Source organism: Acomys russatus, chromosome 2, assembly GCF_903995435.1.
Source record: "Acomys russatus chromosome 2, mAcoRus1.1, whole genome shotgun sequence".
Classification (NCBI taxonomy): Eukaryota; Metazoa; Chordata; class Mammalia; order Rodentia; family Muridae; genus Acomys; species Acomys russatus.
The window spans coordinates 72,966,737-72,981,345 of NC_067138.1; the positions used below are offsets into that span (position 1 = coordinate 72,966,737).

Genomic DNA, 14,609 nt, shown 5'->3' on the forward strand with positions numbered 1-14,609 from the left:
ATAAGTCAAATGACTAGGGTTGGAATCTAAAAATTTCTCTTTCAGCTTCTTGCAAACTAGCAGACAGAACTGAAGGGGGTAAGGTTATTCTAAGGCTACTCAGTGCTAAACAAAAAATGGTTCAAGAATGGAAATGGGAAATGCAACCGGCTTGCAAACTTCACACACAGACAAAGCAGTGCCCTTGCCCCATTTTCCTACCTGTATGTGATACAAACAAAAGGATCACTAGTCTCCTTTCCATGTGGTGCTGTGCTAAGGACAATAATTACAAAATCACTGTTACTAATGGTAATTTTTAAAACATCTTAATAAAGACCTTGGAGATAATCAAATTATATTGAGTTGGCAATAACTTTATTTTTTAACAGAGTTTAAGAAAATAGAATTGATAGTAACTTCCTGAGAAATGAAATTCAAAGTTACAGTTAATCTTGTAAAAAGTAAAAAACCTTGTAGTGAATATAATGTTATCATTACTGTTTTAAGTGACACACAGTAGGAACTCCATAAAGAGAAGTCACTATCACTGCTAGAACTCTATGACAATATTCAATATTCAACTCCTGCACAATTGAAGAACTTTTAAGGCAAAGATAAAGAAGCCGGTGTTTATACAGCACTCACTGACATGTCACCCCCAAAAGACTTCTACATGATAGCACTGCCTTATTTCATCTCCCGGGTAATCCTATGAAGTCTGTACAAAGGTTTCTATAGAAAGATAAGGTAGGATAGTTAGATAAAATCTTCAAAAACCTCAGAGCCATGGAGAATGTGGCATTTAAAATGTTTTTATTATTTTAAAGATTCACTGACAATGAGACAGGTTAACTCCTGACAACACCCAGCCTACCTCAAAGAGCATGATGAGCATCAAAGAACCTCCTTATTGAGATGGCTTCAAATGTGGCAAACAAGCCACTGGACAAAATGTCCTCATTTCTACCACAGACAAAATTCTGCCTTAAAAAAAAAAAGGCAAGCTTGGATATAGGCAGAGTTGATGGCCAAACTCTGCCAAAACAGGGTAAGCCAGTCCTCAATAGTTTCTGTCTCACAAATATGTCTGTCAGATATATTGGGCCAGAAGACTGAAGAAGATGCTCCAACATTATAGAGAGTTTTGGGTGACTATCCAGGTAGCAAACTGTCTCAGTCATCTTCTCATTTGGAAAGCTACTAACCTGCACTTCCTGCATACTCAGGTAATCAAGTTTATTCCTTCTCAAGTCTCTGATGGAGTTGAAGACCAGGTAGCTTAGTTTTACAATGAAGCTTAGTTGTTTAGGGGTTAAGATGTTTTTAGGTCTAGATAGGTGTTTTAAGTTGATAATGACAAGATGTGATGGAGATTGATTTACATTCAGAATTTTAGACACACCAAGATAGGAAAGATGTTTTTTTTCAAGGCTGTCAAATACAAATAGCCAAAACATTAAGAATGTAACATTTATGTAATTCCTGATTTTGTCATGGTTTCTTGCTATAGGTAATGTGTGTGTGTGTGTGTGTGTGTGTGTGTGTGTGTGTGTGTGTGTGTAATAATATAAATGTAAATGTAAAAAAGAAATAAATAAATAAAAGAAAATTGTGATGTAAAGGCTGGATGTGGGTTTCCTGGTCTCTGAATTTGCTACACAATATTACACCTGAATTGACTATACTCTTCACTATCCATTTAATACTTCTCTCTCCCTCCCTCTCTCTCTCCCTCCCTCCCTCCCTGCCTCCCTCCCTACCTACCTACCTACCTTTCCCCCCCCCCCACCTTTCATTTCCTTCTTCTATACAACCTAGCCAGCCCCTGTCTGCTTAACTTCCTCTGCAGGCCTGATATAAGTATTTCCTGGGAAGACTCCAATAAAAGTAACTTACTACAAGCACAACAAATACAAGCTGTTAATAGAATGGTTACTGTGAAAAAATTATAACTCTTCTTATTTCATCCCAAAGTCTGTATCCTTGTTATCTCAATTGAAAAGCTAGTGAATGTTACCATGGATGTGTCAGGATATACACAAGTGCATCCTCAACATTAAGAACTAGGAAGAAGGAGGAGTTAGGTTAGATTAGGTGTTTTTCACAAGCATGGTGTGTTTATAAAACCACGATATATATATATATATATATATATATATATATATATATATATATATATATATATATATATATGTGCACACTACACGCACATGTTGAATATACATATTTATGTGTGTATGTGTGTGTGTGGTTGTGTGTGTGTCCAGCAGTGGTTTGTATAAGAAGTTACATGTGTGTGAAGCCCTGAGCTCCATGTTTGGGGAAGTACAAAGTAAATGCCTTGAACACTGGAGGTTTCAGGACTCCGGCAGATGTGTAATCCAGCATCAGTTGCCTTGGGGATCTGCTGATAGAAATTCAGTAGTTTTATGAGAGTCCAGAGGAGGGAGCCCTTCAGGCTGGCGGGGACTTGTGCCTAGTTACAGTTCTCTCAGCAGGTGACTACACTGACCCTTGTGAGTCTTTGCCCTTCATCCTTCCTAATCTTGGCAGGAAGACATAAACAGGACACCTCGAACAATTCAAGATCCTATCTCACAGATTCTACAAGAAGACAAGGATGCCTTAGGAATTCCAAGAGGGAATAATTTACTGTCTGGGAGGAAAAAGATAGATAGTGTCCTGGCTGTAAAGGAAAGCTGACAGAGAAGCCTAGTGGCAACTAAATTTAAATCTACAGCAAAGAATATGAGTGACCCGTCACTGGGCACTAACTGTATCACACAATACACTAATTTAATCCTCATGCCAACACCATGCTATGACCACTGAGATTCAGAAAAATTAACCACTTGCTGAAGGTTATAGGAACGCAGGTCATGGTGATTCTGAAACTAGTACTTTGTGCCACTATTAATCCATTCAAGCCCATCTGAGTCTCCTAGGCAGGATTCTGGTGTTGCTCTAACTTCGAATGGAAACTTTTTATCTCCTGGGCTACATATATTGCCTTCAGTTACTTCCAGATAAAATGCATGCTGAGGCAGTAGCCTGTCTGTAGTGGAAAGAAGACAACTTGTAACAGTTGGGGCTTTCCTTTCAGCATGTGGGTCCCAGGAATGGAAATCAACTCAGCAGACCTGGCCTCAGGCACCTTTACCCACTGTGCCATCTAACAGGCCAATAATTTTATATTCAGTTATATGTCAGTAAGACATTTTTCCAAACATTCCAAATACATTTAGGGACTGAGGTCAAGGAAGAAAACAAGCTATAATATCTATTTTTTTTCCCTTTCATTCCCTTTCGAAGGAGAGAAATAATTTGACAGGCTCTGTTTTTATTTAAGAATTCAATGAGTACTTTGACCTTGTTGGGAACTGCAAAATACAAGGTGTTTATAGACAAATTCTACAGTTAAGGAAGTTTTGTCTTCAGAGTAAGCTTGTGGAGTATGTACTCTCATTATAAAGGTGGCAGACTGGAAGGTTATGGTGAAATGGCTCACAGGAGGACAAGGTGTGGATGTGCTGGAAGCCAGTGAGCTTCTTATTCTCATGACTGGTTGAATAGTGCATGAAATTCTAAATGTCTACAAATACTAAGGCTATTGCACACAATGGCTTAGGGGCCCCTGGACATACAGTCTAATACCTAGTTGTCACAAATGAAGTGAGCAGTAATCATGTTCCATAAGCCACTGAGGAGGGGGATATTGAATGACAGGATTTATACAATTCACTCTCTCTTAATTTTCTTTTGTGGAGGACAACCTCGTGGTTTGTGTAGTGACTCAGAGTTGTAAAAAGTGAGAGATTGGCCTAGGGAAATTTCTTATCCATGGTATTGTGCACAGTATGGTGGGTTTTTTTTTTTTCCTTTCCAAACAGTTTCTTTAAAATGTAGGCTGTAGGGTGAGCTTAACTTTGTAAGTGTAGGAACTGAATCCCAGAACTCTAGCCTGAGACTATGTAACAAGTTCTTCCCTGACTAGAAGGACACAAATCCGGGATGGTTGGTTTGTAAAATAGTGCCATGATGCCTGCATACCACATTCCAGATTTTATGGAGGGGACATCTGAGTCATCATTCATTTTACAAATCTGTATCCTTTTACCAGCGCATATTCTCCAATGGTTCTCTCCCTCCCTAGAGGATGAAACAAGGATTCCCAACTCTCAGAAAGGATCTGGAACAGCCCCCCCAGGATGGGAGAGCAAGTCACTAATTAGTAACATCAACTTCACCTCAGTTTTCCACTGTAAATTCTATCTCTAATGATACCTTTTTATCCGGATACTATTTGGACAGACTGACAAAGAACTAATAATTTCTAATCCACTAGGGCTAATTCATTTTGACTTATTAAACACTCTGAGGAAGGAGAACTGTTTTGCCATAAGGGGGAGCTTTTGAGTTCCATAAAAGGGGGGAAAATAAAAATTATATATATTACATACATGTTTCATTTCGAAACATAGAACCGCGAGCAGCAGACTGCTAGCCCCTTACCTGTGCTGGGACAGCGTTAGGAGACTCGAGTTGTTTTTTAGGTTGACATTGTGTAAATACATATTTTTCTCTCATTTATGTTCAACAAATACTATGTCTAACAACCAACTGGATGCTTTAAAAATATTCCGGGGCAGTGAGCAAGGGACCTGGCACTGGTCCACAGTTTCTACAAGGTAGATGCCCTGAAATCGCTTCTCATCCGATTTTCTGTTGAATCTATAAGGCTTTCGAAAATGAGTTTAGTTAGCTGAAGCCTGAAGGTGGTTGCATTGGGGGCTCAAGGAAAAGAGGACCCACCCACTATAATATCACTTTATGGAAATTTGGGGAGAGGGGAGGAGAAAGGCAAAGGAGACAGAGAAACCAAGGAAGGGGAGAAAGGAAGGGGGGAAGATGAAGGAAGCAAGCCGGATAGAGCGAAAAAGAGAGAGAAAGAAGGAAAGTGGGAGAAAGAAAGAGAGAAGAACATGAAAAAGAATCTGAGAATCAAGTTTCAACGCTTTCTGTGTTGTGGAAAAGGGAGAGACATAACAGCAAAGGGCAAAAGGGACCCTGGAAGACAGAATTCTCCCGCCACGAGGCAAAATAAAAATAAAAATAAGGGGCGGGGGTGACGGGAGCAAAGCAAAACAAAACAAAACCAGGAATGTGTATTTTGAGCCCCGAATGAGGAGCGCAGGGAGAACTGTAAGGGGGTGTGTACAGAATTTCATTAAATTGTTACTTTAAGATTGTCTTCTTTTAAAAAAAAAAAAAGAAAGAAAGAAAGAAAGAAAGAGGGGGTGGAGAAGCTGAAGCGAAGGAAAGGAGACAAACGGCAAAGTAGAGGAAGGCTGGGTGGCTTGCCCTCTCCAAACCGATTGATTGGTCATGATCCTCGCAGTTTGAACAGGGACTCATTCAATTGGGAAGGTGGAGTGCTGGCGAACAGATTAGCACACGCTTGTTTACTCATCTTCTAAGGGATTTTTCCCCCTCTTCCCTTTCATTTCGTGGAGAAGGAGGGAGGGGAGGGGGCGGGGGGGGGGAGAAGGGGGCTGTGGCTTGTGTTATAAAGGACGCAAAAAATAAATAAATGAGAGCATCTTGGGGGGGAGGGAGGGAATTCAGCCGATCAGTCTGTTAGAGGAGATTTTTTTTTTTGAAGAGCGAGAAATATATAAAATAAAATGAAATAAAACAAGGAGGAAGGCATCCAGCTGTTAGAGGGGGGGAATAAGGCAGATAAAGGAGCGGGGAGAGAAATTAATTGCCAACCAGGAGGAGTTGGACTGTATTTTTGAAAGGTGGGGGGAGTGGAGCACACACCTTGAGGAGGAAAGCAAGAAAGAAAAGAAAAAGCAAGTGGAGGGTGGGGGGGCTCGACGGAGAAGGGGGACAAAGTATTGCTGCTTCCAAAGCTGGCAGCTCCGGGCGGCGGTGCAGGGGCGCAGGGGGGGTGGGGGGGACCGTCGGACATGCGGCTCTGGAGTTGGGTGCTGCGCCTGGGGCTGCTGAGCGCCGCGCTGGGCTGCGGGCTGGCCGAGCGCCCCCGCCGGGCCCGAAGAGACCCTCGGGCAGTGCGACCCCCGCGCCCCACCGCCGGCTCGGCCACCTGCGCCACCCGGGCGGCCCGCGGTCGCCGCGCCTCGCCGCCGCCGCCTCCGGGCGGTGCCTGGGAAGCGGTGCGCGTCCCCCGGCGGCGGCAGCCTCGGGCTGCGAGGGGCGCGGAGGAGCCGAGCCCGCCAAGCCGGGCGCTCTATTTCAGCGGGCGAGAGGAGCAGCTGCGCCTTCGGGCCGACCTGGAGCTGCCCCGCGACGCCTTCACGCTGCAAGTGTGGCTGCGAGCCGAAGGGGGACAGAAGTCTCCAGCAGTCATTACAGGTAAGGCGAAAGGGGACCCCCTCAGGCTCACCACCTTGCTGGTGGTCTCTGCGAGCCCCTCACCGGGGAGCGCGCGGATGAGGTGAGGGTGGCGGTTGAGTCTGTGGGAACCGCCCCTGGAGCAGCGGAGAGACCGCAAGAGGCGAGCTGTGAGCCTCGCTTTGACCCATCTGCGGAATGGGCGCACTGAGAAAGTGGCCTGGGGGAACTACACTTGGAGAGCTCTGCGCGCCTGTCGATGACCACGAGCACTGAACACTTGGGCGGTATTCACGATGTGCAGAAGGACTCTGTCTTGGTATGGGAAGGAGGGGAACGTGACCCAGATGGGTTGCATGTGAATTGAGTATAGGAGACCGTTAATTTCTCTTTACTTTTGATAGACGTAGTTCTTTATTATCCTGGTTACCCTCAAAGTAGGCAGGGACCAGGTTGTTGTGATTGCCAGACTTAGAAGTCCTAGAAGTACCCCCAAAGTTGCTCTCTGCCCAACGCTTGCCTCTGGGATCCACCCCCACCACCATAGCCACCCACACTGCCTTTCTGGGTCCTTTATTTTAAAGCTGGTGCCTGTCATTCACTGCTGGGGTAGACCCTCATAGCGCACACTCTGCCAGCCTTCTACAGAATCAACTGAGAAATGGGGCGCTTTTCTCTTTGGGGACTTTTATGAGCCCATAGTGGATTTAAGTTTTCCCTCCTCGCCCTCCCTTTCTCCTCTTTGCTGTTCCACAGCAAAAGCCCATAGTGAAACCGGACACTTTGCGAGGGCTGCAAACCTTCCAAATGCCTCAACATCCATTTTCCCTTCTAAATGAATCTGTGGAAGTGCCTTTAATAAAATGAGGGGCGGCGCTGAAGGAGAGAAGGAAAGTTTTGCCTCCTCTGTCTAAGGAGATTGTCTCACCGCATACACAACGTTGTCCTGTCCTGGGCCAACTTAAATTGAGAGTAGGGGTTCCCGCTACGTTGTAGCCTGGGAGCGGAGCAAGCAAAGGCTTTGCGATCCCACCTCTTTCTCTTTACACACCGCTCTCTGGTAGTCTACTGCTGTTTTGCCTTGGCTTAAACCTTTCCTAACACTTACTGACTCTCCAACTTACACGAAGTCTCTTTCGGGGGGGAGGGGCACCCAAACTCTGCCATCATGCCAATCAAATTGTGTCCTCAAAGCTCTCACTTTCCAGCTATCAAGGGAGAGTGAGAGAACGCTACACACACACACACACACACACACACACACACACACACACACACACAACTGACGTCATCGCTAGTTTACTTCCCCGCCCCCCCCCCCCAGCTCCAGAAAAGGAGAGGGAAACGGAGCTCATTCACTTTCAGCTCCTAAACCCGTCAGCCAGAGGAGGGTACAACATGGAAAGGAGGAGACAAGATTCAAAATAATCATGAAAAAGATGATGACAATTCAAGTCTCTGTCTCTGCCTCTCTCTCTCTCTCTCTCTCTCTCTCTCTCTCTCTCTCTCTCTCTCTCTCTCTCTCTCTCTCTCTCTCTGTGTGTGTTTCATTTTCAAAACACAAGCGGTCTGCTGCTTGGAAGTAGTTAGGAGAGGTGGGTAGGTCTGCCTTTGATGGCCTTTACCGGCTGCGTGGGTGATTCGTGATTCGAAAGGGATCTCCCTAGAGAGGAGAGGAAAGGCCCGGGCTTGTACAGATAGTGGGTGTATAGATATATGCAAATCTGTGTCTCGCAGGGTTGCATGGGAGACTGGCTTCTAAGTGTATAAGTGAGACCAAAGTCTCTCTTCCTGTTCTACGGAACACGTAATCCATTCTCACAATGATTGTTGCAGTAAAATACTTTAATTGGATCGAGGATGTTAGGTTATTATTGCTCGTATAAAATGCCTGGTTCATTTTATGCGTGGAAATAACATTCCTCACAAAACGGGAGAGAGGAAGAAAAACAAAAACAAAACAGTAAGTAAATAAATAAATAAATGGCAAGGCTGCCTGTAGCCCCAGAAAGCCACGGAGCTGTTCTCCGGAGAATTCTGGTGGATTCCCCCCCCCCCCCCCCCAGCTGAATCAGAGCCAGATTTGGCAGTGTGTAAACACCTGGCAGCCAGCCAGAAAAGACTTATTCTGCCTTATCCTCTACACGGGGCATACTGTAGGACTAAAGAGAACCTGCTTCTCCTTGAATTAAAAATCAAACAGAGGGATTTTTTTTTTCTAGAAGTACTTTTTTAGTGCCCAACTCTGTGGTTAAATTTGGGCTGGAAAAGACAGGACCAGCAGTGAGTGAGTCTCTGGGATTTCTACTGTGACCCCAGGTGCCCGCTTGGCTGCTGGATCTCTGCTAGATTTCTCTGGCTGGGTGTCACCATTTTCACAGGAATCCCTGGTCACCTATCTCCAGAGCAGTCATCGCTCAGCAGGGTTTGCAACTGCTATTTCAGGCCCAGGTTTGCTGCCTCTCTCTTCCGGCCAGCTTGCCTTACCTCACTAGACTGCAGGATTCAACTGGGTTTTGTAAAGGTCTAATTTTACTGTGCTGTTAGTGGAGCCTGTCCTCTGGCAAAGGAAGGCCTTGAGGCTTTACTCTCCTGGTAGGTGGGTGTGCTCCCAGATCCCCTAGCCCTGGTGCTATTTCTGCCAGTGGTTCAAAGTTCACTTCACCAACACTGATTGAGAGAGGCGCTGAGAGAGGCAGGGGAAAGAGCAAGGTGCTTCTGACACATAAAAAACATGCCTTTTTTTTTTTCTGAAAAGGAAGGTAAATACACACACACACACACACACACACACACACACACACACACACACACCTTCTGCAGGAAAAAAATAAGCCCAAAGTTAGAAAGTCCTGTGGTGGAATATTCGCCTGGGGCATGCCTAGGCTAAAGGATACTGTTAAGAACTGAAGATTTCTTTAACACTACTATGAGCAGGGTCCCTAGAGGTTATATATCAGTTATCATTCAGCTCAATGGAAAGAGACAAACAGAGAGCCATAGAATAGCAGGAATAAGGACTTAACTCCTGGCATCCCTATTTCCAGGCCCCACTCACTACCTGGCAGATAAACAGACACCTGTTACCCCACAAAGATCTACCATCCAGCTATTGCATCCTGTGTGTGTGTGTGTGTGTGTGTGTGTGTGTGTGTGTGTGTGTGTGTGCTGTGCGCTGTGAGTGCCTGCATGCACAAGCATACATACTTGGCTGCCCATGTGCATGGTTAGATGAGTGTGTGTGTGTGTGTGTGTGTGTGTGTGTGTGTGTGTGTGTGTATGTATGTGTGTGTGTGTGATCTGATACATCTCTGCTTTTGTATCACACCAGTCCAGACCTCTTGCCTCCCTTCCCCAGCCAAACTCAACCATGACCCACCACCCCTACTGTCTAGAAGAAACAGAAGGCAATAGACTCCATGTTCCATGAAGCAGAGGCCCCGAGTGACGGTTTACCTTATTAAAGTTTCTCTTGACCTGAAAAGTGGACCCCATAAGTGCCATACTCCTCCCACCCTACCTACACCCCTTTTCATTAGTAATTCAGAGTTCCAGCTCAAAAGGGGGGAGGGGCTTAAACCCCAGCAACACCCAGCACCTTTGCTGGCCGGTCTTTCTTCTTTTGTTGTTTAGTGTTGGAAGGAATTAAGTTTGTTGGTTGCCCTTAATGAACTCCTTTTTTTTTCTTCCTCCTGTGGGTCATTTCTTACTTCTCACTCAGCCCTTCAAAAAGCCAGAAGCTTCCCCTGACGTTCATGTAGCTCTCTCTGTAACAGCTGTGGCTCCAGGTGGGATGCAGAATACTGCACTGGCCACAGTGAAATGTCAGTACCTGCTTACCTCTGTCCCTGTCCAGCTGTGACCTTGAGCAAGTTAGCTAGCTCCAACTTCCTCATCCACATAAGAATGGTGTTGTACACAGGTGTGTCACAACAGGGCTGTACAAATGGTGATTGAACTCAGGGGTGAAAACTTACTTAGAACTGGCCATGGTACCTGGTAGCTGCTCAGCAAAGATTTATTTTATTAGATGGGATTTTTTTTTTTTTTACAGACCTTAGGCTTTCTGGGATAAGGACACTGAAAAGCAGAAAGTATTTCAAGCTTGCTTTACACCTGAACACTTCATTCTAACCACCTTGAGAAGTGGATATTGGCATCCACATAGACCAAACATGCACACACACACACACACACACACACACACACACACACACACACACACTCACTGTAGTCTGTGTCAAAGAACTGAAGGTGCGAAGTACCACATCCCCTCAGGTAGGTAGATTCTGCTCAGAATTCAATTCCAAATGTGTTAGGCCCCTCTGTTGTTTAGAGGGCATTAAAAGTGATGATCTGGCTGCAGCACAGTTCCATTCCCTTGGCCACCTCTATACCAACCCATGGTTTTCCAGATCAGAGAGTGAGGTAATAGCAAGGTCTCACCTGGAGATTGGATGGAATCTGACAGTTCTGTTTCCCTTTTCATATCAAATAGTCAGACTCACCAGGCTGGAAATATCTCTCATAGCTACTAGTTGTTTAAACCTGCTATTTCATTCATCTAGCTCTCCATTATCTACTTTGTACAATGGGCACAGTGATTTCAGGTTAGCTCAGTGGCATACAGTTGCCCAAAGATCCCTGAAGACTGCCTGATATACTTGAGGTTGAGTGGAGGGTAACCACAACTAGTGAGCACACACATGATGTTTTCCAGTGTTTTTGAAGGGTTACCTGGAAGGCAAGCCAGCCTTGCATTCTTAAAGCATTCACTCCTGAATTTTGAGGGACATCTGGAGTGAGCATTGTAGCTTTGGGAACTATTAAACTTGAATCTTCTCTTTGACTTTGGTCTTTTCTTTAACCTGTGGGTGACCCCTTGCTAGTATTTCTCAGCATCCAGAACTGCTGAGAACTGTGAACTGCACATCCAGTTGGCTGGGGGAGGAAGCACAGATCCCCAGTAACCGAAGGTGAATGATGATCATAAATCACCAGCCACATGTCACTTGCTCCCTCTGTGGGTCCCCTCCCACCTCCCACTTTCCCTTATGCTACTGTCCAGTGGACAAATAGACATGATTTAGGCTGCGGGACATCAGGAACACCTTTGTCTGCTTCTTCACAGAGAAAAGTAACCTGGAAACCTAAGAGGTAGAGCATTCAGAAGTGTTGATCAGAAATAGTCTAGGCTTGGAGCAAGCAATTCAGTGTATAAAGAGAAAGCCAAGGATCAGAGTCGCTTAGAGGGGCCTGTGAGACATTTTGACCCATTAGCTACCAGTCCTGAATGCAGAATCCATAAGGAATGCCCAGCTCTTAAAACATCCTTAGGGCTGGGCATAATGAGACATACATGATGTAAACACAAGGACACCTAACCTAGGATCATCACAACTTTAAGGTTAGCCTAGTCTATATAGAATGTTTCTGGCCAGCCAAGGGCTTCATAGTATGACTCCGTCAGTTAATCTTTAAACAACCCAACTTAGGCCCCACCTGGGGGTTCTTGGTGCATTGGGCCTGTAGCTAGCCTAGGCACTGGTACTTCTCAATGCCTTCCTAAGTAATACTGAAGGACCAGCAGTGGGGGATTCTCAGATCTAACTTCTCTTATGGTGCAGGTGGGTAAAATGAAACAGTAAATGGAAATGATACTCTTTGATTCCAACAAGGACCCAAGGTTAGAATTGTCACACCCCAGAAAGGAGCCCTCTTCCAATCTGAAACCTCTGCTTGCTACCAACCTGTGGCATCCTTGGACTTTGACAGTTCATTTTTACCCCAAAGCCCTTCCTGTGCTCTGAACCACATTCTCTCTTCCTGGTACCGCCTTCAAGGTAGAAACTGTCTTCAGGGAGTCACACTGAGTTGAGTTTCACACACCTGATTTCAGGTGAACTTACCAGTGTTAAAAATAAAAGAACCTCACCAAGAAGGAATGTAGGAAGGGAAAATTAGCCCTGAAACATTCTCTGTTTGTGGTCCTGAGGTCTCCAAAACCTCTCATCTTTAGATCTCTTTCAAACCCCACTGGCTATTGGAAGACAAAAGACCCTATGCACTCTCTTCCCCAGAGAGGACTTCCATCGTGAAGCTGTTTATATCTTGTCTACTTTTGGCAGGAGGCTCCTGTTCAGCATGCATCTGTTTCCCTGCTCTCTGGTTTCTCTTTCTTTACAGTTTTGTTCGCCCCTCAAAGTCCTCATAGTTTTCATTTGTCACACAGAGAACTGTGGATTCTGCCTTGAGTGGATTACTGAGAATGCTCAACTGGGGCCTTAATGCCAGTAAGTGAGAACTTACTTCCAAGATTGGGTCTCTTGGTTGTGGCACCCTTGGAATTGAGAATCAAAAGTTCACAGTTCAGGTCCTGGATTCATGTCCTTTTAAGTTCTGTGACTAAGCCAATGAAGCGTTTTGGTGTGATTACACTCAAGAGGTCCAGTCCATAATTGTCATTGGGACCAGGTGAGTCTGTGACAGGAGATGCTCTGAACAGAGATGAAAACCAGTGCTTATGACAGCATGGGTAGGGGGAGGTGTGGATTTGTGCAGTCGGGGTCATTCCTAGAAATATGCCTTTTTAAAAATTTGTCATTGTTCATGCTGCTGACGATAGATAGTGAATGAGCCAGGAAACCTTCTCACATACATGATCTCACTGGAGTCTTGGATGTTGGGACTTGACAAATCTCCCAAACCCTGCCAGATAGTGTTGTGTGGCCTTGGCAGCTCATGGCTCCTGTCCTGGACCCAGTGTTCTTGATATCTAAAGAAGAGACAGGGATAGTATAAAAGTTTTACACCATGCCCCTACAACTTTAGGGAGCCTCTGGAAAGATAGCCAGGATTCTACCTAATATATCTCTTCTTCATGCTGTTCCGTTTACATCACAAAAATCTATAAAATTCTGTCTCTGTCTTTGTCTCTGTCTCTCTGTCTCTGTCTGTCTCTGTCTCTCTGTCTCTGTCTATCTCTGTCTCTCTGTCTGTCTCTGTCTCTCTGTCTGTCTCTGTCTCTCTCTGACACACACACACACACACACACACACACACACACACACACACATTCAAGGGGACTCCATTCCTCCTTTACAAAGTATCTGAGTTGACAGGGACTGACAGGGAGGAATTTTGAAGTGTGTTAAGTATGATTATAGTATTGTTACCATATATTTTTTAAAGATCCTAATTTGTTTTAAAAGTGCACAATGAAGTACCTGTAGGTTAAGTTATATTATGTCTATTTATTGTTGTCATCATTCTTTGTTTTAAAAGTTCTAAAAACATAAGAACTTGGGGCAGGAGTGATGAATGCTTAAAAAAAAAAAGAAAAAAAAAAGTAGTGATAGCCACTGTTGAAACAATGCTATGGAAACATGGATTTTAATACTTTTTTGTGGTTTTTAAAAATGTAATCAAAGCTTTCTATAATAAAAAGCAAAAGAAGAATTCAAAATGCTGAGGAACCAAAGGAGATAACATCTCAAAAACCCAAGCATGATGCGAGCTGATGTGTCCACAGACACAGAGGGTGGCACTAGGAGAGACTCTGGGACTCTCCCAGTGTCACACCATGATTCACTGAAGTCCTGACACACCCTAGGCTTTGGACACTAGGATCTGTCTCCCTCTCCCTCTGCATACTTGCAGACTTTGCTTACCATGACCAACCAGGAAGAGCTGGAGGGAAAAAGAATAGAAAGGATCATGCAGGTGGTGCTAATGGATATTTGCCTGTTCAAATGCTTTGGAATGACAAAATCGTTTGCTGTGTAGAACTCCCCTTTATATGGAGAAACTCACCATCCGTGGCTTCCTCACAATGTCAGGATATTTACTAACTCACTGTAAAAATCCACAGTGTGACATGGCAATATACAGCACTCAAGTTTGCACATGGCCGGAGTTCTCTTTTGCTAGGTCCTATTTCTTTCTATCCTCAGCTGGCCAGAGTGATTTCTGTCTAGCATCCTCTTGAGTCAGTGAGAGGACTGGGGGAAAGGATGTGTTTATGGAGGACATATTTTTGCAATGGTTGATCATGGGACTCAGAAGTCAGCCTGATTTGATTGCTTGACTGTGGCGCCTGCTGGTCACATGACCTTGGGCAGACACTCAGTATCTCTAACTTTACTGTCCCCATCTATCACACATTGCACCCAACTAACCCCAGATCCCACTTACATCATGTTTTTTTCCCCTGGAAGATTAATTGTGTTTCCTTGTGGAAAATGCTTAGTAATGCAGCCTAGATGACAGGT

General features: G+C 44.7%; 1 protein-coding gene across 1 annotated transcript in view; it reads left to right on the plus strand.

Annotated features, from left to right (window-relative positions):
- The first annotated feature begins 5,954 nt into the window (after window positions 1-5,954).
- Window positions 5,955-14,609, plus strand: part of Pappa (pappalysin 1) — a 245,077-nt gene continuing 236,422 nt past the window's right edge. Inside the window, exon 1 of the mRNA XM_051163182.1 lies at window positions 5,955-6,360. Coding sequence (XP_051019139.1) covers window positions 5,955-6,360 — 406 coding nt within the window. The remainder of the gene's footprint in view (window positions 6,361-14,609) is intronic.